General features: G+C 37.1%; 1 protein-coding gene across 5 annotated transcripts in view; it reads right to left on the bottom strand.

Moving 5' to 3' along the window:
* LRRC28 (leucine rich repeat containing 28) overlaps positions 1 to 27,156 on the bottom strand; it is a 54,857-nt gene that overhangs the window by 13,698 nt on the left and 14,003 nt on the right. For 4 of the 5 annotated variants that reach the window (XR_015259910.1, XM_086757391.1, XM_086757392.1 and 1 more), the window contains exons 6-7: positions 6,754 to 6,960; positions 109 to 211 (exon numbers count right to left, since the gene is read on the bottom strand). Coding sequence is in view for 4 of the 5 variants with exons in the window: in XM_086757391.1 (XP_086613517.1) it covers positions 109 to 211; positions 6,754 to 6,960 (310 nt within the window). In the remaining variant the exon portion in view is untranslated. Of the gene's footprint in view, positions 1 to 108; positions 212 to 6,753; positions 6,961 to 11,000; positions 11,044 to 27,156 lie in introns of those variants that run through there. The other variant, XM_086757394.1, reaches the window with a different exon arrangement.

A 27,156-nucleotide genomic window follows, 5' to 3' on the forward strand; every position in this document is an offset into this window, starting at 1 on the left:
GTTCTGATTCAATCACACTCACAAAACCCAATTGTATCATCCAGGAAGAATTTTATGCGAAATTTTACAAGGAACAGGTACGTAAGACGTGAATTAATTCATACTTACCCACTGCAACCAATGACTTTATTATACAGATAAGATGGGAGACCTTTCAGATGAATATTGTTATCCACATAAACATATTGTAGCTCCCGAGAACGACCTAAATCTGGGTTTAGAAAACAAGAAAAGTCAGAGGGAAAAGGGATAACAGTGACAAATATAAGCAAAGCAATTCTCTTTAATTATAAATAAGCTGATCAGACTCAATGTAAGCAAACAAATTAGTACCCCTCAGTTGTAAAATTTCAGCCAATGGTTTTATTATGGATTATGGAGCTGAAAAGCTGTTTTGAAAATAGCATTTAACATTACTAAAACAAAACAAAACCCCTTTTCAGCAGCCCTGAAAATCTCGTTATAAATAATTAAATTTTAACATTGACAAACGCTGAAGTCAGTTTGCAGAAGCAAAGGCACAATTGATTTCAAATCTACAGTGCGTACTTAAAAGTTCATTAGGTCAAACCTGCTTTCATTAACTGGCCTCATGTCACAAATTGCAGCCCCACTATCTTCAGTGAAGCGGTAAAGGCATCAACAAGAATGGGGCCCGTCCCTCGCTTTCTTTTCTCCAAGAGGACATATTTGTTGGATTACATTAGCTATAACCAAATACAACCAGTAATCACTCAGAAATAAGCCTGTTTGGTACGGTAAATTACAGAACACAAGAAAATATACAAGTATTAAACTGCAGAATGTTACACAACAAAAGTTGTGGCTACAAGTAAATCACCAATACATCCGAAGGTGTGCTCCTTACATTATTTCTGTTAAAATATTCATGGCTGGCAGTCAAAAGCAGCAAGTACAGCATGTTTAAGCAATACCTTAATGAATTACTAATAAATTAACATACCTCAGACAGGAGCATACAGGTATGGAATAATTTTCTTTTGTTCAGAAAATTAAAGTGGAAAATGGAGCAAATTTAAAAGGAAAATTTAGGCTTCTAGGAAGAATTCTCAGAAACAAGAATTTTGCTTATCAGCAAGATCTAGTCAGTGGTAAAACTGCTATCAAAAGAAGTGAAAAACATGCTAATGTGAGACATTTAAAAACACAAGCCAAACAGTGAACTAGAAAGAAAAGTCTAAAGGAGTTTTGAACTGGCAAGAAAGCTGACGTGCCGGATAATCTGGGCAGCCCGTTTCATCTGCAGCTCCTATGTCATTTGAGATACTGGGTTAGGAAAAGACATGTGTGTTTGATACAAAGCACAAACCAAGCAAACAGTGTTTGAAAGCCTCTCTGCCTGGGAGGGGATAGCTGCAACCCAGAGGAACTGCATTATGAAAAACAAACAAACAAACAAAAAAACTGTATGCCTCTCAACTTCTTAAACTTTTATGAGTATGGTATAGAAACTAAGCAAGATAAACAAGCATTTGGCTCAATCAGCCGCATCTCAAGACAATACTAATATTGACTAATAAGACTAATGACTTCCCATTTTTATCAACTGTGAGTTACCTTGGTTGGCATAAAAATAGGGACAACAAGAGAAATTAGCTTAGTTTCTGTCCCTTTTGTAATTGTGGCCAAGAACAAAATAAAAACAATTTCTATGATATTTCTACTCGGAAATTCTATTTGGAATAACGATCTCCAATAATTCCCTAGTATGACAATAGGTAATACAATCCCTTCTTTATTATTGAACAATTTTATTGTACACAAGAGCTCTGGACACCAGAGATAAACCAGATAAAGGAATCGATATTTTGAGTGATCTCCCCAAACATTTGGCTATCTTGGAACGTACTGAATGTCTTCAGCTGTCACCCACCTGAATGGCAGCTGTAAGAGCCAGAAACCTTACAAGCTCATGAGGAGGAGCTCCAGAGGGTGTCACATTATCACATCTTTGATATAAAGAACAAGTGATCATAGCAATAGAAAAAGAATAGATTCCTTTTCTGAAATAAAAATGTTAACATAGAAAAACTGAGTTTTGTTTTTTTTTTTTTCTTTTAATACAGACCCTTGGAATCATAGAATGGTTTGAGTTGGAAGGGACCTTTGCAGGCCATCCAGCTCAACTCCCCTGCAAGGAGCAGGGACATCTCCAACCAGATCAGGTTGCTCAGAGCCCCGTCCAACCTGGCCTTGAACGTTTCCAAGGATGGGGCATCCACCACCTCTCTGGGCAACCTGTTCCTTGCCCTGCAACAGTCTGTGGAAGTTGCAGGGACTATAACCTGGGCTTTGTTCAAACCAGAGTCACTGGTCATCAGGACACACGTTCAGTCATCATATGTTTCTTTGACCTGGTCCCAAAAAAAATTCTAGTTGGCAGAGCGATCTGCTGCATCCATCAATTGTCCTGCCCGAAGAAGCAAGTACAGATCTCTTTGCTGACTGATGGGCACTGCTGTGAGATGCTGCTGTGCATCGTTATGAGCTAACACCTCAAAAAGATGATTTATTTTGGCTCAAGTATCGCAGGGCTGAAAATAGTTTGGTAAAGTCCTGGGATATTTTTAGATGAAACAAAAAAAACATTGTTATCCTACAATGAATAAAGATATTGCAATACTGAGGCACTGTAACACCATAAAATATTGTAAGGCTGGAAGAGAACCAGCCAATAAAACGTAAAGGAGATAGCATGTGCACGGCACACCTAACGCTGAGAATATTGCCTCACAGTGCAGAAGCCAATTATACGAAGAAAAGCAGAAAACCATGGGTTGCTGGGGTAGCTTGAATATGCTACTGTTTAACTTATTAATTTAGAGAATGGAAAAAAAAAATTAAAAGAGGCTCGTCTTGATCATTTCTACACAGATGTATGCAAATGGGCTGAAAATCAGGCAAGTCAAAAAAAGCCCTAAAGCTGTTCTTTTCATATGCATTGAGGGGGTAGTTGGGCTGCAGCTCATCTCTTCCCTCTGTCTTTATCTTATGCTATGTTTAGATTCTAAGTTCTGAGTTGACTGCATTTCCTAGGTAATTAAAGCAAATTTTTGGATGTTCGACAAAATATCTCAGTAGGAAAAATTCAATTCCCAAAGCCAAATAGCCTGTAACTATAAATGTTCCTTTGATATAGCTTCTTTGCATTAAATAACTAAGCATCTTCTAGTTCCCAAAAGATTTTTTCCAGTTTCAAACACTATCCATAAAGTTTAAATTTAAATAAATCGTCACTTTGAAAAGCTCTTTGTATCCCATCCACATTAATTTTTATGTCTTATATCAGTCAACAAATATTGTTAAAAGTTCCCGAAAAAACACTCTTCTGAGGAACTTAGTAAAATAAGGAAGCTGCCCATCTCTGCAAAGGCTAAAGCTACAAAGAAGGTTTTCATGTGGCTTTTGCAAGCACTGTACTGTGTCTAAAACATTTCCACTTTCCTCCTTCCAGGCTCCCAGATCAAAGACCTTTCTCCCAGAAATGACCAAATGCCATGAGTCCTGAACAAACCCCAATTCTAATTTTTTTTTCTTTTTCTCCCTTTTTTTTTTTTAACCTCAGGGCCCTGGCATATGCATTCCACATGGCTGAAGATGGAACAAAAGCTCTTGTGTGTCTGCACTGATGCTCTTTTAACCATACTGTGAGGGCAAGGACACAAAAGCAGCATATACTGAGGTAGAATAAGACCTTTGTTTACTGTGCACTGATAATTACTAGACCCATTTTCTAAACAAAAAGTGCACATAAACCCTCAATAAAGTGATATAACACTGAATTTTTGCTGTCATAACATCCCCTGTACTGCCAGTACACTTGAGAATTTATGGCCTATTTTAATTATATTTGTACTTTATTACATAAATCATTTTTATTTTTGCAGTGTCATCAGATTCAAATTTCTGCTTGCAATGGAATTTGTTTTCAGGCATCAGGACATTTGCTAACGGTAAAATTTCTATCAAAGGATAATTTATCCTGTAAGTGGACTGATATAAAATGATCAGCAGTTCCATGGGCATCAATGAACAGAATTCCTAAGACCATTTATTAGGGCAGCATGAAAGCAACCCTGACAATAACAGGGCTGTCCAAGATGCAGTTTCCAGTTCAACTTACACATACAATTTGCGTTGTTTTTTTTTTAAAAATAAATTTATTAGGAAGGCCCAAAGGCTCAGACCCACACAGTCTTGTTTCTTTGAATATAAACTGGAATACTCAACAGCTGAAAAACAGTTTTTAAATAATACTGGCATACCCAAGTATTAAGTGTATTCTGCAGAACAAATGACTAATTGGCTGGTTTTTACCCATCTGCTTGCTTATGTACCGGTTCTGAAAGTTAGAAAGTGGCATCAGGTATTTGTATTGTATTTTGTAAAATTTATTAATGGTGTTATGCTTTTTTTCTTAAGATGCATATGCCCACAAACTTAAAACAATGTACAGGACAAAAAAAAAAATCCATAGCACCTTTCCAGCAGTGCTGTTCAGTACTGTGCTACTGCTGGAATAAACCTGACACCTATCAATCAGGAAAAGAAAAATGCAGATTTCTATTAACACTTAACAAGAGGCTCTACTGGCAGCTACAAAGGACATACTTAGATAAGGAAAAATGGATTCCTTGGCATAGTAGATGTCAACCACCATATGAAATAAAGGAAATCACACTTTAAAAAGCATTAAGCAATATGTTCCAAACATATTTCTTGTAACAGGAACATGTCTAATAAAAAAAGAAGAAAAAAATTCTGTGAGGAGATTAATAAAATTTCTGCTTTTCTCTTCAACTCCCTAACTGAAAAATATTGTTTGACAATTCTTGCTTGAATAACACTTGTAGGTATTTCTACAGTATCTTTCACTGTTATTTAACATCCTTACTCACAGGATGAAGCTAGAGGTAAGACAACACATAAAAAACCATTAGCCAACAAGTGCAGCTAGTGGAAATAACGCTACAGTTACGCCTTAAATTCAATAATACTCCATATAGTGCTGTATAGCAAGAAAAATATTTTCCCATATTACAAACATTTTTTTTTGCTTTTCAATGCACTGGCTCTCTCTTCTACTTTATTTCATCACATCTTGACCGCTCTGAAGCCTTCTGATTCTTCAGAGGAAGGATTAAACATTTACATTTATTCTGTGCTCCTTTTCCTCTGAACTCTAGGATTTATGATTTAGTTTCATATCCACAGATAGCAAATTATCTCCAAATGTTCACCAGTGAGTCACTATTAAGAACTACTGAACAAGGTCTATTGACAGTCTTTGATGTTCCCCGTTATTTTAAAAGTTCCTTTTGAATGTTTTGAATTTGAGTCTAAAAATAAAGAAAAAAGGTGTGTCATTATATTAGAGATTTATTTCCTCCTTTTGAACTTAAAACACTTCAGCAGATCTATGGCTCATCCAGGTCATAGCTCACTCAGATAAGCTACTAAGGCAAAAGCAACACAAACTTTTACCCTTTAATATTTCACATCTCATCTTAGTTTTTCAAAATTGAAAATATTCAACATCCCTGTCTCATGAAATGGACTCAGAAATATTTGCCAAAATAGGGGAAGTTACTTTGCTTGTTTTAGTTAGCACTGTGGAATCTGGATGATGCATCCCGGAACTCGTTTTCTCATTTATATCATGCCCTACATTGGGACATAACCGAAACGCTACATCTAGGGACATTATTTGCACTTAAATTTCCAGTAATATAAACTCAGGTGCCAAGAAAATCAGAAAGACCAGAAACTTCCTTAAAGACTAAATTGCTAGGACTGATAAAATTAAGTTAAGCCTATACAAAGTAATTAATTCAGAAATTACCTCATTTTAGCCACCTCAATTTTCAGCTTCTTTTCAATGTGATTATCATAACTGCATCCACAACTAATTAACACCAAACTCTGATTGTATCCTAGAAAAACTGTTAATGGCTATTGAAATGCCATGACAGATCTGCATCTGTGTCCCTGTTTCAGCAGATAGTAGCCCACGGCAGGGCTAAAAAGTAACAAATGTGTGGAAGAGGACTTGCTTTTGCCAAACAGAATATACAGACCGCTCTTACCGACAACACAACTACTTCCCACAACAAACCACCACACACTGACTGCACCTCCTACTCCTGAAGACCTGCTTCTACACTTCCAAACTGTGAGAGGGTTGAGCAAAAGGCAGATAAATGATTTCCTGGGCTACTACCGTGGAAGTTTTGCTGCGTGCCTACACACAGCACAAACTAAACCTTTGCTAGATTATGCAGTACTGACATTCTTCATGATGAAAAATAATTTCTGTGGAGTCTCTAGGATTCCACAGCGAGTTTTAAACCCTAGCTGAAGAATCCCAGTTAAATTGTCAGATCCACCAAACAGAAACAGATCATTACCCAAAGTGGTGGAACTCAGATTACATAGTACTATATTTAAACACAACATCATTTAAACTTTTTTTTCCCCTCAGTTAGCTAAAAATAAAGCAAATTTGATAGCTGACCTATTGCTTTAAAACAGACATGAAACCTTAACCTGCTTTTTCTGTTGTTTTGTTTATTAACATATTTTCCAACAATATGATCAGTCCATAAACAAAGTTTGTATGGGCCAGCATCAAAGAAAATTACTTGTTGAATTTTTTTTTCTTTTTGGGACGGAAAGTTTATTTTCCTGTCTCTTCTCAGACCCACCCCCAGCCCAGTGACGGCGGTGACTCACCAAGTGGCAAAAACGCCAGGCGGTTTCCAGCCATGGAGAGCTCGTTGAGGCTTGGTAGCTGGCACAGGTGGCGGGGAACACAGCAGAGGTGGTTTCGGTCTGCAGTCAGGTACTGCAGCGAAAGACACATATGCAGCCTTTCGGGCAACGTTATCAAACGATTGGTTGAGATGTCCAGCGTTTGCAGCTCCCTCAGGTCTCCAACCTCTACAATTCAAACAGGAGACATAGAGAATGATCAATATAATTATTTTCACAAATAAAACCTCACATAAATCAAAAACGGAGGTCATCAGTTAGCTGTGCTGTTTCTCTCTTAAGATACTGTTCTATCAATCCATGTTCATAACTGATACTAACAATCTCCATCATCTTTGTATTTCACATCTTTTTGATGAGGAACAGTTATCAGTTAGGCAGTACGTTTAAATATGAGATCTCTTAAGACAGAGCATTCCTGAATTGTGACAATTACTACTGTCAAGAATATCGTGCAGTTTCCTGGGCCTAAATCAGAACTAGGAAAAAAAAAAAAATCAAAACCAAAACACATTACATAGCTTGCTGTTATTTAGGGTGTTTTGCATGACCCCAAACTCATGTAAAATGAGTTTTAATTATTTTTTTTTTTTAACATTTGAGGATGCAATGCTTATATCCACCTTACTTAAGGTTCTCTTGCAGTGAGACTTACAAATACACGCACAGCACTTCTGGCTTAGTGACAGTCTTTCACCAAGCATGCTTAGGAACAACAGCTGTCTTCGTAACACAATTCGAAAGACCTCGTTTAAACTAGAAAAGAAATTTCTTAATAATTTCTAAGTTACACTGTAGGAGGATATTACACTAAGTTCTATCCTATAGTTGAAATAATTACAGGTTCTAGAGATTTTCTATTTTAGCATTTTAAGAATTTTAAATGTACATTTTGTGTTTTCAGTAGTATTGTATAATTTTTTAAATGTAGGTAACAAATGAAGTTTTTAAAGGCCTGCAAGATGTGATGACACAAGTATCCTCATTTGAGCAGAGTGATTTTTTTTTTCCCCCCCTTGTTTGTGCCCTGTGGCACCAGGATGCACTTTTCCAAGGACTGACTGACAAATGTATTAAGGAGCTCTACAAGTTCTGTCACTGTTTATTTAGTTTTTCTTTTAACTTAGACTTTAGTTACTCTAAAAAATGGATAATTCTATACATTATTTTCCCCAAACATGGAGAAACTGTAAACAGTTTTGCTTTCTTTGAAATACTTCACAGCAATGGAACCAACACGAAGTGCTTGGTGCCCCTAACTCTTCCTGAGTTCTCAGCATCTTGCAGAACCAAATGTACTTCGCTCTCAGCTGAATGAAACCAGCTCTTGCATCTGATAGCTGCTAAAACAGGACTGACTAGAATTTTCTACACTGAAAACACCAGACAATCTACACAATCCACAATCTGCACAATTTACAGCTCTATCACCCAGATTTTTCAGAAAAGATATAAATAGGGTAACACTGTTTAAGTGAAAGCTAAACAGAACCTGCTGTGCCCTTAAGCTCTCTGCAGCAGGAGCTAGAAAATTTGCTATTCCTTGTGCTCTGAGGTGGCACCTTGTATGCTACACCCAAAGAAGAAAACAAAACATCAGGTTAATTTCAAGCTGTCTTCTATACAATGTGAAAAAGAAATGGCAAAAATCAAGTTGATCTTGGGAAAAACTGCTATAAATATTACTTTCAAGACTGAAAAGATGAAAAGGAAAAAAGGGAAGTTACAATTCAGTATTGGAGGTTTTCACAAAAGTACTAATTAAACAAATTGTGTGCGCACATTTAAAAGGAGTTTCTGCCCACTGCAAACAATCCCAGCATTAACTACAATAAAGAATCAACATATGTATGCATCCTTTTAGAAAATATTACTGACAGATGCAGCTTCTACACACAGATGACCACATTCTTCGAACCTCTGTTTTTATGTGAACAGGAATAATAAGCTTTATTTTTAAAAATTTTCCTTACTACAAGATTGAAAATGAATGGCAAAAGCAAAATAATCACTACTAAATAGCAAAAGACTACCGTGCAAAAGAACTGCAGTAGAACTCATTTTTAGAGTGTTTTATATTCTTCACAAACAAAGCCATATGCTTGAAAACAGTGACAGGAAAAGAGCCACCTACACTCAGCCAAACCACTGACCACATGCAGTCAATAATAGGCCTAGCTATTTTCATACCCTAACCTTTTTCTCTGCCACTTAAAACAGTTCTCTAATTCAGTTTAGGTCCAAAATCCCATAAATGTTACGGTTGGCAAAGCTGGCAGAGTTTCAAAGGCATTGCTAGAATGATATGTTTCAAATCTAAGGGGAAATAAAAGTATTCTCACTTTATCCTTCATCCAAAAAACACATACTTGCCCAAAACTTCATCCTCTCTACCTTAATCTTCCAATGCATACCAGATGTAAACATCCACTTTCAACGCATGGTTCCATATGTTACAGAAACACCCACCGACCCATGAAGAAGTTAGAAAGTAAACCCAACAACTTAAAGTGCCATCAGATTAAAGGTACAACCCCCAGACTCCCCTCCACACAGTGCTGAAAGCTCATTTTGAAGAACACGCTCAGATGTTTACTAATGACACTAAATTGGTTGCAATCTCATTAAAGCAAAGGAAAACAATAAAGAGGAATAACACAAAATATAAACAGTCCATAAATAAGTTTTTCAAGTTTTTAGTTATTAAATACTATTATCCATGCTTTAAAAATCTTGCAACATAAATACTGAGGGATGCCTTGGCTAACAAACACAGTGAAAGACAAATCTCTCTCTTGCTATCACCTCATCAAGCACTAAGACACATATGAGAGGTGGACTTTGGAGATTTCAGGCAGACCCAGAAAAGAAAAGAGCTACTCCCAAATAAAAAGAACTGATGAAAGGACTTTTACTCAGAGATTCCTCCCCTGCCTCCAAGGATAAGAAAGAGACAAGCATTATGCATTAGCATTAAACCACACTGTGGAGTTCCCATTGCATTTAAACGCAATTCATCAATGTATGATTTAACATTTATATTATAAATGATATAACATTTATATCAAAATCAACATGGCAAAGCACTGATCCCCATTTTGATATTGGAAGTCAGAAAAAAATCCTCAGTAGCTTTTCGAAACCTCTAACTCGGGAAGACCTGAGACCAAATCTGAAGTTCCTGTCCGATTCTTTGGACCCAAGTGTTGGAGCTGCGTCCACCTGCATGGATTCCTGCCTTCACATATAGCTGGCCAATTCTGTGGCGTGGCCATATGGTACAAATATCTTCATGGCGTAGTATGTACGAAGTGGCTGACAGACTGTAAATCCACAGGCTACCTTACATCACATAAACTTAAAGGCAGGCTTACACCCAGAGTCCTGCTCCTTCTGAAGGTGGTTTCAGTGACAGGACGTGCACATAAATACTTCAGACTCTATTCTAAAATTGTCAGTGCTTGACTAATTAATTCATCTTTTTCATCCTCGATAATATGAAGACTCAGAAGTGGTTACTGTGGCTCCAAGAAGCAGCCTTTGCACCCATGGTAGCAGCTTTCCCAGCCACTTGGAGAAAGGGACAAGTGAGCTGTCATCATATGTGTTTGGGTTTTCAAAAGAAAATCTGCCAAATAGGTTTGTGTCTCAACACCAAGAGAAAAGAAACATCAGCATACCCTTTTTTTTTAAAAAAAAAAAAAAAAAAAAAGTGAAACCTTGAAAGAATTTCAGGAAATTTCCAAAATTGTTGACCTTCTAACAAAACTGATTGTATTTGTATAAGCATACCTAGCATCAGGGAAAAAGAAAAAAAAAATTGACTTCTGGTTCAGGTGGTTTAAATGCCAGTTTTTAAAATTAATTCCCATGGTTTTACATGAAGGAAATAAAACATCTGGAAGTAAGCAGCCTATACAACATCAGATAATTGCCAAAGGCAATTCAAACTGCCTTAACCTTGTAGGGGTACAGGCCTCACCAGCTGCATAACTCAAAAATAACTTACAGTTTTCTTTATGTTTCAAGAGCAATTCTACCTTCCCCTATTGGGCCATAACCCAAATTTTCATCCAAAGACATATGAAACACATACATAATGGGATCTGGCTGTATGCAAGGCACGGATTTACTTTAAATCAAACGCTATCTGAGTCTTTCCATCCAAGCAAAGGAAAAAATGGGACAGGAAAGGGCTACAGACCTACCTGCATGAGAATGCACCTCAAAGCAGGATATTAAGAGAAAGCAGAGAACCTACAAGGAATGGAAAAAGGGACTGATCAGCAAAGGGAGCTGACACTTTGAGGTCAGGCCACAGAAGTTAAATGCAAATTGCCAGAAGGCCAGGAAAATGGGAACTCACAGACAAACAAAAGGTTTCTCAACAAGAAATAAAGAGCAAGAAATGAAGAACTGGTGTCAACAAGGGGTAGAAATTAGAAGGACAGACCAAATATTAAATTAGCTTTTTGCATCATTTTTTCCTGTAAGAATTATGCTGTGTATGAGGACAGAGACAAAATACCTCATGGGAACAAGGACAAAGCACTGAAAATTACCACATCCATTACTAAAATGAAATGAGGCTGCTTAAAAAATTTCCATCCCAGAATACTGAAAAAATGGGTTATATATCAAAATTGCAAGTTCAAGCACAAGGATTCTCAATAAACAAGACATTTTCTGGGATAGCAGCCTAGGGCTGGAGAAGAAATGTAGAACCTGTGTTCAAAAAAAGCCCCATTAACGTAAACTCAGCGCTCTCCAGAATCTCGTAACAACTGTTCTTAAGGGGAACGAGCAACCAAGAGTAACCAATGACTGGAACATACACAGAAAGCAGAAAGAAAACGCAACCTACATCCTTACAAATGTAAATTATGTTATACCGGCCTATCTTCATTTGATGACATTTCTTGGTTTATGGTAACACACGAGTATCACCTCTGATGGCAAATTATTGGGATGGAGAAAACATTGCTAGTGGTCGTGGTCCTCAAGGGTCTACTTGCTTTACAATTTCCATGTTTTACCTTGGTAAAAAAAAATTACTAGATTTTGGTTTGCTGTCAATACAAGCATTTAAAGTACTGCTAATATGACAGAAAACAAAATTATCACACATGAAAAGGAGCAAGAACTTTTAAGTAATTGAAAGTGAATTAATAATAAGAGAAAATAAGCATGACAAGAAGGTGCTGCGAGCCATGCCTCTCTTGAAACAAGCAAGGAAGAAGGACTGGCTATGTGGGTTCACCACCTAAGGATAATGAGCCACCAATGAAAGAAACTACTGCAACCTCTATACACAGCCAGCACTGTATTAGGACCAAGAAAGTCTATTAATATACCTTTGTATTGTAGGCAATAATGATGACCTTGATGTTATCATACAAACATTTACCTCTACCACCCAGCTACCAAAGGGTTCTAACAGAGAGGTGATCCCCTCTCTTTCCTGCCATCCCCTCTGCAATGCCAGCAGCATGTCGCTCTTCCAAGGCTGCAGCACTCTGTACTAAGAATCTTTGCTATATACCATGGAGTCATGGTTTCCAGCTTGTGGTACCCACGGAGATATATTCTTACAAATCCTCACAGAATCAAGCACTGTGATGACTGGCTTCAACTGTGAAGCACTGGACTTCATGCACCCAGTGATCCCGCTCTATCCTTGGGTCTAAAAAGAAAATTGGTTGCTTCAGGGAAGGAACAGAAGGTGCTAAAAGGCTACCATACTTCATCCTTGAAATCAACTTCCACGAACCTGAGTAAAAGATGCATTTTCTTAATAGACCTGCAAAACCATGCAATGGTGAGTAAAAGGCGTCTGAAGACGTTCATACTTACCAAGCTTATTACCTGTCCCATTAGAAAAAAAATGCAAGTCTCTACACCTGCCTGTGAATTTGAATTGTGATACTACTATCAGTTTAAAACTGCAATGGACAGGAAATATAAATTTAAATCATTAAGAACTTGATGGAAAAGATCTCCTTTAAATGCACTCTGGGATGTCTTAGGAGGACTGAAATAGATTTTAAGATGGCTAAAACAAATTAAATAGACTATTACATATTACATTACATTTACTGTGCCACCACACAGCTCACATTTCATAGCCTATAAAAATTAAATTCTCTAGCATAAATTGGCACTTACGATAGACCTGTACCATCTTCAAACAAGCAAGTTTGACCATAACTGAAAATTAGCATCATTAGATTTAAGGACAAAGAAAGGCGGAGGCAAATTGAATCACATTTACATTTTAACATTGCTGTATGCAGATCTGTCGCTGTATTGTTAGTGAGAGAGCTTGAAAAATGTTCTGTTTCTCAAGCTTAACAGACCTGAAGATGATTTTTTTCCTTGTATTTTTCCTGTGTAGGCCAGTATTTGCTCAATATTTTTAAGAAAAAAAAAAAAGAGGAGGAACTGGAAGAGACATTGCGATACTGCAGCAACTATTTTATGAATAACCTGTTTTTAAATAAGGTGTTGAATATGAGTTGAAACCCATAAAACTTCAATGAAAAAAGCCTCTATCCCAGCTGATCAAACTTGAATCTATAACTTTTAAAGCAATACTGTGCATTTCACACACATATCCCAGGAAAGAACAGGGAAAAAGACTTTCTGAGGCAGGACTGTCTTTGTGAATGGACATAGTCATGTAAGTAACCCCGTAAAGATGTTCCCAATTCTCAGTTTCACCTACTTGCGGGTCCAGAGGAGGCCACAAAAATGATCAGAGGGCTGGAGCACCTCTCCTGTGAGGACAGGCTGAGAGAGTTGGGGCTGTTCAGCCTGGAGAAGAGAAGGCTCCAGGGAGACCTGATAGCGGTCTTCCAGTACCTCAAGGGGGCTACAGGAAAGACGGGGAGAAACTCTTGAACAGGGCCTGTTGTGATAGGATGAGGGGTAATGATTTTAACATAGAAGGAGGTAGATTTAGGCTAGATAATAAGGAAGAAATTTTTTACAATGAGAATGGTGGAACAGTGGCCCAGGTTGCCCAGAGAGGCGGTGGATGCCTCATCCCTGGAAACATTCAAGGCCAGGTTGGATGAGGCTCTGAGCAACCTGATCTGGTTGGAGGTGTCCCTGCTCCTTGCAGGGGGGTTGGACTGGGTGGGCTTTGAAGGTCCCTTCCAACCCAAACCATTCTATGATTCTTCTTCAGCGATTAACTATTTTGACTCTTCACCAAAACATTTAAGGAGCAGACAAAACCCAAAACCAAGTGAAAAATACATACTTTTACTGAACATACCCGAATATAATATTTTTTTCTCAATCATGCTAAATGTCACACACAAATTTAGTACCAAACCTTATTTATTTTGTACCATCACTCACAAGCCAAGGTGAGAAAAGTGGCTTTCTTAAGTCCAGTCTTGCTCAACAGTAATTTTAGTTTAGCTAAAAGTGGCTGAAAACAGATACCAGGCACGAGGGTCTCATTAAGTCAAACTCTTCTAAAGGTCAGTGGTTCCCTGTCTTTCACTATAATTAAACTTCAATTAACAAAATTGGCAGCCTTCTATATTTCATGAGTCGAGCACTCTGTGCTTTCCTCAGCATCAGCACTGAAGCACTAGACAGACAGCACAGATCCAGAGTGGTTATCAGGTTGTGCGTTGCATTTCCCCCAGTTTGGAATTTCCTTTTTTTCCATAATTTGTTTGTCTCAATGACAACAGTTAGAATAAATCAAATTAGCAAAATACCAGAAATTAACACAAGAGAAGTGGAAAAGGTGGGTGAAAGGGTAAGAGGGACAGGAAGGAAAAAAATTGTTTATGCACAAAGGTAACTCAAGGCCATGAAATGATCAGGTTTGCTGTTTTTTTGGTTTGGTTTTGGTTTTTTTGTTTGTTTGGTCAGGTTGTTTTTGTGGTTGGTTTTTCTTTTTTTTTTTTTTTAGAAGACAAGCTATCCTTTCATTTTCTTCTAGTGTACTCTGCCTCGTATTTTACTGCCCCACAGCAAGGTACTATTGCTACACAAATACGTAATTGATGTGGAATCAATATATTTATATTATCCTATGGTTTTATTAAATGATATCCTGAATTTTAGACAGAGGAGCCAAAATGAAGTGTGAAGAGACAGAATGGTACTTGGTCAAGTACATTGCATGAAAAATTCTACTGGCACCTTACAGAAAACTCTCTTATCTAGGAAGTGATGTATTTTCCTGTTGTCTTTCCTTTGAGGAGCAGCTATTTTCCTTTTTCTGGGTGCTCCTGAGTGGTATGAACATAAACAAATGTGACATGAATAAAGCATGAGACCTGTTATGTTTCTCTTGTTTTGTTTATATCTTACCAACTTCACTGCTGCACGCCAGCTACACTTCACAGTGCACTAATATCACTACATGGAAAGGGGGGAAAGGCCTTCCAGAAAAGCTTTGTGTGTAAAATAAAGAGCTAATAATTTGAACTCAAGAGGCCAGCCAGCTAGAGGTGGCTACTTAAGTACCCTGCTTTGATTACGTACAACAAACCATTAATCACCTAAAATCAAGGCAAACAAAATGAGCATCCTAAGGAGAGATTAAGGATAGCTCAGGAAGCCACAAATACAGGGCCGGTCCTGGCTACAGAATGTAGGACAGGTTTTTGCTCTCTTCTTCTTCAAAGGAGAAACTTCAGATCAACATAATGGAGTAGTCTCTGACAAACACAGATTAGTAGCTCCTAACCCGTTACCACGCTAGGGTTTAAATAATCCAAGCAAAGACCTATCTGTTGTGACTGTTGCTATCAACTGTTTCCAACCAACTGGAAACAGACATCTCTCTTCCTTTCCTGAGGTTAGTGGGGTTCTTTTTTTTTCCCTTCCTCTCCAAGAATTAACTTAATACATTAAAAAAGCAATAGGTCCAGGTTAGATTTTCATCTTTCAGTGGAAAAGTATTATGCTACATCAAGCCAAGTTATGTTTGCTTATCTTACTACGGGGAGATAAAAAAAAAAAAACCCTCCTTCCCTGAAGGTAAACTCTGTCTCCATAACAAAAAAAAAATGCAACTACAAATTTGAGCAGGATGAGGGAAAGGAAAAGAATCAAAAGAAGATGTTTAGTTTGGCACCACGCTTAAAGCAGTGGAGCCGCCATATTCGTTTTTCGAAGGAATGCTAACGGATGGGATTGTCTTGTCTTACGAAAGTAAGAGTTCTTCTAGGCCACTGGAATTTACTACAAACTGCAACAGTAATTAGAGGGGAGGGACTGGCTAAACATTCACAGGAAATACTCCCACTACAACAGAGATGCATCTTTCTCAGATGTAAACCATGGATCCAGATGCCCTTTCCTAGCAGCAGTAACAGCAGCTTCTCTTGCTCCTCCTCACTTGCCCAGGCAGTGTCTGTGTGGCCACCCAGCAGAATGGCTAATTCGCCAGTTGAGAAGCTACTACAATGATGCGGCTAGCACTGAGAAAATGGTATGGACCAACTAACGGCTTCTAACTAAGATTATCACCAAAAAAGAAGACATCCGACTTCAAACACTAGCAGTGGCCTGATTTTCAAAATGCTGAGAGCAACGGCAAACCTGATCTCAATCAGTGGAAGATACTGCTGTTTAGAGTTTCAGATCAGCACAAAGTAGACAAGTACGGCTTGTAATTATACTCCAAATCCCGCACTCAGCCATTCTGAATTGCTTTCCCTTAGCTATACAAATAAGTAGTCTTAGACCATAAAGCTCTCAAACATTAAATAATTACCAACTGGAGTATATTTGCAGCTGCTTGGTATCAAAGCCTTCCATAAAGAATGACAATTTAATGCTGATTTGGACAATCCTAAATTGAACACAGGTCTTTATTTCCGATACCACAGCAATAAAATTAAGATAACTGAAACACAGGTATCAAACCCTGCGTGTGTGACATGAACCACAGGAAAGGTAATCTCACATAATACCTCCACTTCTACACATTCTCTTTAAAGGCTTTTTCCATTTAGATTTAGTGTCAGTAAACGATGCGTTTTATTTTGCCTCAATTTATTTAATAGAGTAGCTGAATAAAAACAAAGATGTCAACAACAAGTAGTACTACAACACTCTCACAATATATGTATAAAATAAAATTATATTTGTCCAGCAAGGTCAAACGGAAATCGATGCATTCTAAAACTCCTCTACTGCACAGCACGAACAATTTGTGTTTGCTCCCTTTCAAAGACTTAATGACTTTGTTCTCCAAGCTTCCCTGAGCACTCAAATCCTCCTAGTAAATTGCATTTGCTTAATGCACAAGTAAAATCAACTACCCGTTAATACAGCTAATCACTGTACATAAGTTACAGAGAGCTTAGGGAAAGGAAAAAACCAAGAGAACCAAAGAGACAGAAGTACATTCACAGATAACTTGACAAACAAAGACTTAAAAGTTTAAGGGGAAAACAAGTTAACTTTTAACATCCAACCCTAAAAATTACAAAAATTAATCTTCAAGAGCTATTTTTTTCCTGTCACAAATGTTAATTTGTTGCAACAAAAAGGAGTGGTGAAGAATACAATGAACTGCAGTTTTCACCATTTATTTACTTATTTTAAAAACAATGTTGGTAAAGGCAGTAAGCATGGACACAACCCTACTGCAAAGTTGATTTTGTTTGTATGGCTTACTTCATCTTTGCTTAGGGCCCTCCTGAAATAAGTCAGTGCAGCAAAACAAAGTGAGAGCCCTTGAGCAGTACGGCATACTGAAATCAGTAAGGCATTTCTAATGTCAAGCCGGAATTTGCAAAGCCGTTACTACCACCATTTCCTTTTTCACACATTTACAAACCCATGAAAAAAATCTCAGAAAAGGCCCACGGTTTAATATCTGTTCAAAGCCGCGGTGCTTTGAAACCCTGACTAAACACCATTGAACAGATTGTCTGTATTAAGGAAGTTTTCATACTATAGACGCACAAACACCATTTGTATATGAAACACATCTTTCTCAGCATCCATCCAACGCTCCGTCTTAGAGGTTTAGTCTCAGCCTTGGCAACACACATCTGTCTTCACCCACGTGAACAGCTATTGGCAAATGTCTACGAGAGAGGCCCTGAGCATCTTAAAATCCCCTTTAAGTTGAGTTTTGGTTTTGGGTAACAGTTCTAAGAAGAAAGACTTTTACAAGTATTTTAAAGAGCATCTGTTCTGAAGTTTCAGAAGCAAATTTCATCTATATCACATGTGCCTTGAACCAGGCAACCAGTGAAGTCAGATCTTTACTATCAGAACCATCAGCAGAAGAATTCAGTGCTGACAGATGAGTTACAAACCAACTTTTTGTGAAATTCCTGTACTTAGGAAGCTAGTCTGATATTAGGCACTATATGATCACTCAAGTTCAGTTTAATTTCTCAGTATATGATAACTGAAGAATAAGTGATGAATTTCTGTAAGAACAGACAGCAAAGGGAAGAGACTTACTAGAAGTCCCATATTCTTCCCCTCATAAAGTAAAGACAGGCTAATACATGCATTGCGCAAGAAGGAGAATCCGCCTCATGACAGCCCCAAGCTACGTTGCTCAGAACGTGACTGTTGCCAGCCATAACACGGAAAACCCCTTGTATCGAATTCCAAAGAGGCTTCGCTGTGCTCTCAGGAGAGGATTCAGCATGTTGAGGGAAGAACTTCCAAAAGGAGGGGAATGACATCTTGAAAAAAGTTACAGTAATTTACATGAATTTTTTTTAATGTAGTTTTTTCTTATGTAAGAATACAGTTGAAAAATTGTAAAGATTCCTTTTTGGCTTAGATTTTTTTAAACAGTACAAAAGCAAACACCTCCTCCCTCACCCCCAGTATCTTAACATAGACCCAAGAATTCTGTCATAATAAACACAACAGTGATTACACTCATTTTCAGTAGTGCTGAAGACAGTTGTACAGCAAAACAGCCAGACAAGCCATGAAGCATCCTATCTTCTCAGTTCTCAAGATTATCAGAGATGCCACCGAGAATTTGGGCAGTGGGAAGGGATTTACCAGAGCCATGAATGGAATAATGATCTGTAGCGCTTCAGAGCCCATGCAGGTAATACATAAAATAAAAACAACTAGGAATATTAGTTTTTATAGTCTTTATAGCTTTTCAGATACATTTACATAACTAACACCTTCAAAGACTCAGAGCAAGACTACAACACAGAATTACATGCCTACGAAATTAAATTCCCGGTAGTCTGCTTCTCAGCGTCTTAGATTCAACTCCACAGGAGTAAGACTGACCAGAAGCAACCAAAGATCCTCCATTTCTCCTTCCTCTCCTTTGCTATGCAGTCAGTAAACTCACATAACACAAACACCACAAATGGAATGATTACTGAATTCAAACACAACTGTGGCCATTTCCAGAATTATTTTTTTTTCTGTGCTATATAACTGTGTCACAATGAATCCTCTCCAAAAAATCTCAAACCCAAGTTTTCAAACTATCAAAACATAAAAACCAAATAATTCCATTTGACCTTCATTATCGAGGTCTGTGTGCCAGGTCTAATCAGTTCTCACAACCACAGTCCACTTCTTAAAAACAGACTGTAGAAATAGATTTTTCAAACTAAAAGGAACAGAATGCATTGTTTTGATGCTACAGCCTGAAGCCCTTTATCTGAGTTTTATCAAACTATACTCTATCACTGATCAAAGCAGCAATGACAACTTAATGTTCTTTAAAGTTATATATTGCCGCATAAACTTCCCACTTTTGTCTTGTGGCCTCCAGCTCAGCATGTCATTGGGAGTCTATCCAGAGGTCAAGAGACTTTCTTCCAGAAGCCCTCTGTTCCCAAGTGGTAGCTCTAATGATTGCAGGAGTGGAGAGCAGAGCAAAGATTAATTCCATCAGGGCTCTGCTCTCATATACCCTACAAAATTCAAGCTGTCATTTCTTTTGTCAGATGTTTGAAAGACTACTTTGCACATTACCGTACGAACTACTTGTATGTGGCAGAGTATTTCCATGCTGCCCCATTACTGATTTCATTATCATCTGAAGACCTCTTCTCACTCTAGTATTGAAATCAATATTTCATTTAAAATTTATTTCAATTTAATATTTCGCATATGTCATCTGACTGGTTGATTTTTAAAGCAAAGTTTGGAAGTTACTTGGACATGCGAGAGAAAAAAAATTAAAATCTGTATTTTAACAATTTACTGAGAAACATCGAATTGAGTTTACTAGAAAAATACTATGCAATTTTCTGTTTCATGAAATAGGTTGAAATGAGTTGTGCTTAAGACTTCTTATTTAATAAAAAAGGCAACATAACATGCAACATAACTACCATGCTTCTACAGTTGTGTTTAAGATCTCCGACATCTCGATAAGGTTTTAAGCTACAGATGAATGCTTGTCACGATTATTTAAAGCACTCTCAACATTTTCAAAATTCCTGTTCACCTCCCATCGACAAGAGGAAAAGCCCTGGAGAAACAAGGCTTACAGTGACTTGGGAAATCAAGGACTGCCGAACAGGAGCACGAGCCAGGATTCAAGAGGCAGTACCAAATCTTTTAACAATAGGGGATCCAGTTAAATTTGCTCTGTACTCTCAGGAATGCACAAATCGTCTGAGTACCTCAACATTAGAGGCAGCACTCCCACTCCTTTTTCTTGGCACAACTCCCTTATCTCCTGCCTCAAAGCCCGGGAGGGGGACGGCTAACGGGGGAAAGCCCATGGCCCAGAGCCTAGAAAACATACGTGTTCCTGCAAAGATTTTGATTTTCACAAGTGGAGTAACTGCAAAGCCAGAAGCACAACAGGCTTGAGAGCACCACGGGTAATAATGAGGCTGGCTCTTCCCTCCTCCGTCCTGATTTCACCTACACCTCACCAGGTTTCTTACCAACTCCTTTTCAGAGAAGGAAAGGAACAGTGTAGCGGGGGGAGTATGAGGCCGGTGGGGTCAGACTCTGCAAGTCTGATGGACGATGACTTTCACTAGTACCTCACCTGAAATAGCAGGGAACAAATGACAACATTGGCCCATTCTCGAAAACTAGTTTCAAAGCACTGAAAATATAGATATCTGGGATTTTGGTGCTTTAGAGGAAATTAAACTTGCAAATGAAAATATTGGGCAACAGCAGGTCACAAGCAGCCTTGCCCTGACATATTCTTGCGCTTCAAAATGTTTGTTCTACCAGGAATACAATATAATAAGTAACTATTTTAGAGATTAGAAACTCACATGGTGTCATTGAGAGATGTCTCTTTCCAGGCACCTTAACTTTCACTAAGATTCTGTAGCCAGTAAGAATTATCACATAAAAGGGGAACCTTCCAGTTCAATCTCTGCCCAGATCATACGAAGAGTTCAAATGAGGTGAACATGGTCTGAAACACTGATGTACAGCGCCCTGCTCTCAGACACTCTTGGATCTATTCATCAACTCAGTAATTCCATGAGCACACTGTTCATGCTCTTTAAATACAGTCACATCTCAACCTGGCAGAGATTTTTCAAATTAAAGCATCACTGAAACCAAAGCAGGGACCTAAGAAAAAGTGTGATTGATCCAAAAATTATCACCTTGCTAGAATATGTAAGAAGAAAAAAAAAAATGAAATCAGTAAATTAAGTTACAGTAAATTGAGTGACTTTTACAATATTGTAAAACTCATATTAGAAAACCCAACACTTGGTCATTAGGCTTTTACTTCAGTAGGATTTTAGCTTTCAATTTATTGACATGAAACCTCAATGCCAGATTCAGTTTGTCCGTGAGCACTTTTGCAGATACATAATGAGCACAGAAGTTGTTTTAAGATCTATGTTTTATAAAATGGCAAATACTTGGAAATATGATGCCCTGATCCATATCACAATTTTATTTTTTTTTAACTAAAACCATGCTCATTAAAAGAGCTTAATTTCCAAATACTTTTTGCAGTGACTGAGCTAAGTTAGAACAGCAAGTTTTAAGATTAAATTTTCTAGCCCAGTAAGCCTAGTTCACAAAACAGTATTTGAATATGTAATTTAAATGTAACAATGAAAGACATTGATGGCTTCTTCCAACTGGTTCCTATTAGTTTTCAGATTAGTGAATTACAACACATACATATTAGCACATGCATTTTTGAGAACCTGCTGTGCAACACCATAATGAGGAATACCGCAGGCCATTGTTGAAAGAGATCATTTTGTTAGGGTTTTTTTTTTTTTTTTCTTAATGTCATTTCTGCTGCAGTTACGGGAAATATTTCAATTCCAGTACGCCCAATAGAAGCCCATCTGGAAGAAATGTTGGAACAAAAGCATACATTAGAAGAACATTTAAGGCTAAAATATAGCTCTAGAATTTTTCTGACTATACGTTTCTGCTACTATTTTTGCTACCAGCACCCAGTGGCATTACAAACCTTCCATGGTATACTAAAAAATGTTCTATGATACTAACAAAGAGACTTTTAAACGCGCCTCAACACAGGGGTAAGCGGAAAAAATAACCATAAGAAGGGACAAGCAGACACATAGAGACTAGTGAGTAGCTCTGTATACACAGATGACTCATTCTGACACTATACAGGTGAGGGCATACAGAAAAAAAACCTTAAGTTAATGAAAATTTACAGGAATTTAATGGAATTTTTTTATTCTCTGTCTTCACTTCCCTCCCCATAAATTTAAAGCACTCAGAAATATTAGTAGCCCTCCTGAGAATTTAACCCAAACCAAATGTTTGAGCAAGGCAGACACTTACAAAAACTCACACAACCAACTTCCTTTAATCAAATAGGTACCACTGCGTCTGGCCACGCATGAACGCTGATCTGTAAAGATACCACTTGGACAATATACCACCCTGGGCTTTGGTCACCTCTGTTTAGGTCACAAAGTCCAGTGACAGTCAGTAACCATCCATGTTGCCATTTTGTTCCTAACTCTTCAGAAATTACTCCGCTATAATTTTCTATGGAAAGTTTTTCTTATAAAAAAATTTCAGTCCTTACAGGCTGCCAGGACAGGGCTGCCCTGAAATTTATAGATCAAAACATGTAAAAATCGTTTCCTCCTATCTAAAGAATGTCTCAAAGATACTATCTAGTATTTTTATTGTGCTTCTACATTAATACAGCATAATTACGGAAGCTTTACTAATCCTGATGTGAAAAAAACAATACAGTAACAGGCAAGTGTGGGTAAGTTTTGCACTGGTTTAGGTAAAAAAAAACCAAACAAACAAACAGAAAACTTGTTGAACCTAAGAGTTCATGTAAACCTTAGTATACTAACTCTTGGTTTTATACAGTAAACTGAATCTAGAAATGAATTATGAAACAGAGCATATATTTTACAGATCTGTACAAATAAAAACTTATTTTTAATAACTAGACATCAACTTACTTGAAGGAAAACAACATATTATGATAATAATTAAATTATATTTTTATTTAGGAGTCCATGCTCCTTTAAATAGTCACATACTTATAAAGTGCAAAGCTCATGTAACCTAATCTATGTTTTCCTCAAATCCCCACAAGTCCATTTACTTAAAAACACCACACTCCTGGATGGGTGCCTGGCGTACCAAACCTGTCCCGTCGTGCGTATTTTTATACATGTTACTAAATTAGGAAAGCAGAGTGGACTAAGGTTATGCCAACTCTGAAAAAAGAACACAGTCTACATCAGTTTGTGCCTTTGCTTTTAAAGTCACAATCATTATTTAAAGATGTTCAACTTTATTAAGTATCAAAGCTGTGTACCCTAATCAGAGCCAATAATAAAAGCAGAAGGGAAATATCGGATGGAACAAAGGAGTCAAATTCATTCCCCCCATTTTGAAGGCTCAAAACCAAAATATGGAAAACAATTTTTTAAAATTAGTTAGGACTACATATCTTAATGCTAGGATCTAGAGTAAGAATAAAATTATTGGCATGTTGTACCCATGATCAGTAGAACTCTACTGTGAAAATGAAATAAGGAAGAAGTTGGTTTTTATATGCCTTTAATTAAGATTTGTTTATTTATATATTTGTAGTATTATTTATTTATATTTCAGATTTACTGAAATACCTTATATTGAGCTCTATTCAGAATTACTAAGTTGGATAGTCAAGAAGTCTTTACCAGGGAAATACTGGTATGAATAGTAAATACAGATATTGTACTTCATAGCACCTTTAAAAAGTGAGAGAAATGAATATGCAGTTTTCACGTCTCCAAGTTTCTCTTGCTCCCAATTAGCAAAGCAAATTCCTAAGCAAAACAGACTTAGCAATAATCAATTAACATTTCCAGGGTTTCTTTATAAAGAGACAAAGTAGTATTCAACAATTACAGTTTGATTTATAATGTTAATAGTGATCGAACCCTTCTTATCACTACCACTGAAGATACCTATGCAAGAGAAAAATGATCTAGTATTTATCTCTAAGTTACATTTTTCAAAATTCGTCTTTATGAACTCTCCCAGCCTTCTGGAAACACAAGCTGTTTCAGTTACAAAAACTCACTGATCTTACCGCTATTAATTTCTTATTAACTTAGAGGATTATTAATTATGGAGACATAATTATTAATTTCCTAATAATGAGTGGAAAGACTCAATCCTCCCCGATATTAAATATGATCAACCTCAAAAAGGTGTGGTCTTAACAAATGGAATGGGAACACCCAAGTTCTATTTCTGGCTAACACTGACTCCTGCTGTGGCCTGGAGCAAATCACTTCTGTTAAAAACACTTTTTTCCATTCTGCAAAATGAGGATAACACTCCTTTATCAGCTTCACAGGATCTTTCTCAAATGCTTTGAAGATGAAGTTTTATAAGCCTACAAGTATATTTTAATGAGGCTTAAACTGAATATATTTCTAAAACAGCTCGCCTTAAAAAGGAAAAGGATTTGAAAAGAAATGAAATTAAGAGCATATATGCTATTAACCTCTACTAAATATTATTGCAGTTTGCACTTAAAAAAATATCAAAGGCAGATGAGGAAATTTTTCTTCAGATTCTATCTAAATGAAGCAAAATGGCAACAAGTGGATGCGATAGGCAGAAGTCTCAAGGGACAACATGGAAATGTCGATTTGAAGTCGAAGCCACACTTCCTTCTATGGGGAAGAAAAGGCATTTGCTAAACCTGCGTTTGACTCTTGCGGAGATTGGTAACCCCCTTCAGCAACAGCTCGTGCTCCCAGTCACCTCCACTTTCGCGACACAGATCAAACAAGTAGCACTGCACAGATTACATGAAGCTTGGTATTATTTTACCGCATTTTATTTTTTTTTGCTCAAGCAATCCGCTCAACTCTTGGTTTTTAAAGTTCCCTGACAAAAAACACAAAGGGAAACTTGGTCTAGCCCATGCAAAGACAACTGCTGAGATATATGATCCTTCCCCTTCTTGAAGGGAACTTCGCCAAAAGATGGGCTGGGATCACAAACCATACCCTATTCTTTGTTTAATTACTTAGCTTTTGCTCTTTACTTGGCAAAACATTAAGCTTTTCATTTTAGTAAATCTATAATTAACTCCAACATGTGCTGAGTAAACATAACCTCATTTTTAATTAAATCTTAGAACAAGATGCTACGACTTGCCATTTCTAAGGAAAAGTATTTCTCAAGTAACGGGCAATTAAAAAATCTAATCCTTGTCAAACATGAAACTTAAGTCCAACTTTGAGTATAACCCACCCTCTTTTAAGTTCTCTGTTGTCCAAACGTGCATTCACTAACTACAAGACCATAATGTAAACCTGAAGAGCCATCCCTCCACATCAAAAGCTTCCAAGGCTAAAGTAAAATCAAATCTAAATGCTAACACAGCAAAACTGAGAGATAACCTTGGCTTTGGGACTCCTGAAAAAGAATTTTTCCAGTGCATCTCACTGGATTTTTTTTTTTTTTTTTTTACAAATGACGTAATAATTTTTACATAAAGAGAAACAATAAATATAATTTCTCAAGAATGAAAGGAGTTGAAATATCATATGCATTATAAACATCAGGAACAAAGGAAAACTTTCTAATTAGTCATTCATAAGTGAGAGGATTCAAAAAATTTACTTCTGACAGCACATACATATAGGACTAACTACAATTCTAAATTAAAATTAGACATCAAATCTCTAAACAAAGAGAAATCTCTAAAAAAATAAAGTTAAGCTATTTTGAAAATGTAATGTCAACTCTAAGTCAAGCTTGCAGATGAACTAATGTAATAATCTGAAATAACCACCATCTTCTGTTTATGCTGCAAGTCTAAGATTTTTTCAAAGAATACCTTTGGTGTTACATATTTCCAAATGGCCCTCAAGAATTTAGATAATAAAGAAAATTTTACTTCTCATTCAAGAATTACATGTACCAGAGCCAAATAAAAGAGCCAAGAAATTGTTAAAGGCAGAAGCTACAAGATTTACAGTTTGCAGAACAAAAAAATGCTGTGCATTTCAGCGAAAAAAAAAAAGCACTCAGCTTTATAATATTAAATCTCATCTTCTTACTTATCTGCAACTCTTTTAATCAGCTCTCCTCTCAAAGACAGAGTCTCTCAGTTAGTGATTCTGATTACCACAGAACCTAGATACTGATAACTCTGCACTAGGCAGAAGCTGGTCCACTTATTAACCTTATCCAAAGTATATTCAAAACATGACTTTGAGAGAATTTCACAAAGTATTTTTTTCCAGCTATTTTACATTTTATTTCAATTTCAATGTGCTGCTTCTGGACAAATTTTTCCCTTTGGTTCTAATCGAGTTTAGCTGAGCCATCTTTCAACAAGTCTCGCAATATTTTAATGACGCATGATGGAAGTCCCATTGTTTCAGTGGCAGTGCACAATTAAAAGTGCCCTGAGCCCAAAGGACATGATCTTATCCCTGGGTGACACTGATTTGGTAGTGTTTGCTAAGCACAAAGGTAGGATTATAATTTATGCTACAAGAGTGCCACAGCATAGAAAGTGCTTTCTAATCTCCACCGAACACAATTTCCATGTTTCACCTAATGCCCTTTTTCTCCCTCATCAGTCCTGTATTGCCCAATTTCTTCAGGAAATGAAGGCTTATGTATTCATGCTCCCTCAAAGTAGCTTTTAAAAACTAGTTGGACAATCATGACCAAGCCTGAGAAAGAGAGGTCTTCATTATTAAAGTCTCACAAGCTTTATGAAAAAAAAATATTACTTATTATAAATTAAGAGCAATTAAGAGCTGTCTTTCCCTAACAATGCATTGCAATGCAGTATCTGCTGCAAAGAAAGCAGTTAACACACAGCAAAATGATGTAATGCAGTGAAATCACATCTCATCCTGGTTACTTTTATTTATTTTGCTAGCTTTCCTGACAGAATGCTACTTA

The sequence above is a fragment of the Chlamydotis macqueenii genome, chromosome 12 (genome assembly GCF_036417535.1).
Source record: "Chlamydotis macqueenii isolate bChlMac1 chromosome 12, bChlMac1.mat, whole genome shotgun sequence".
NCBI classification, from domain to species: Eukaryota; Metazoa; Chordata; class Aves; order Otidiformes; family Otididae; genus Chlamydotis; species Chlamydotis macqueenii.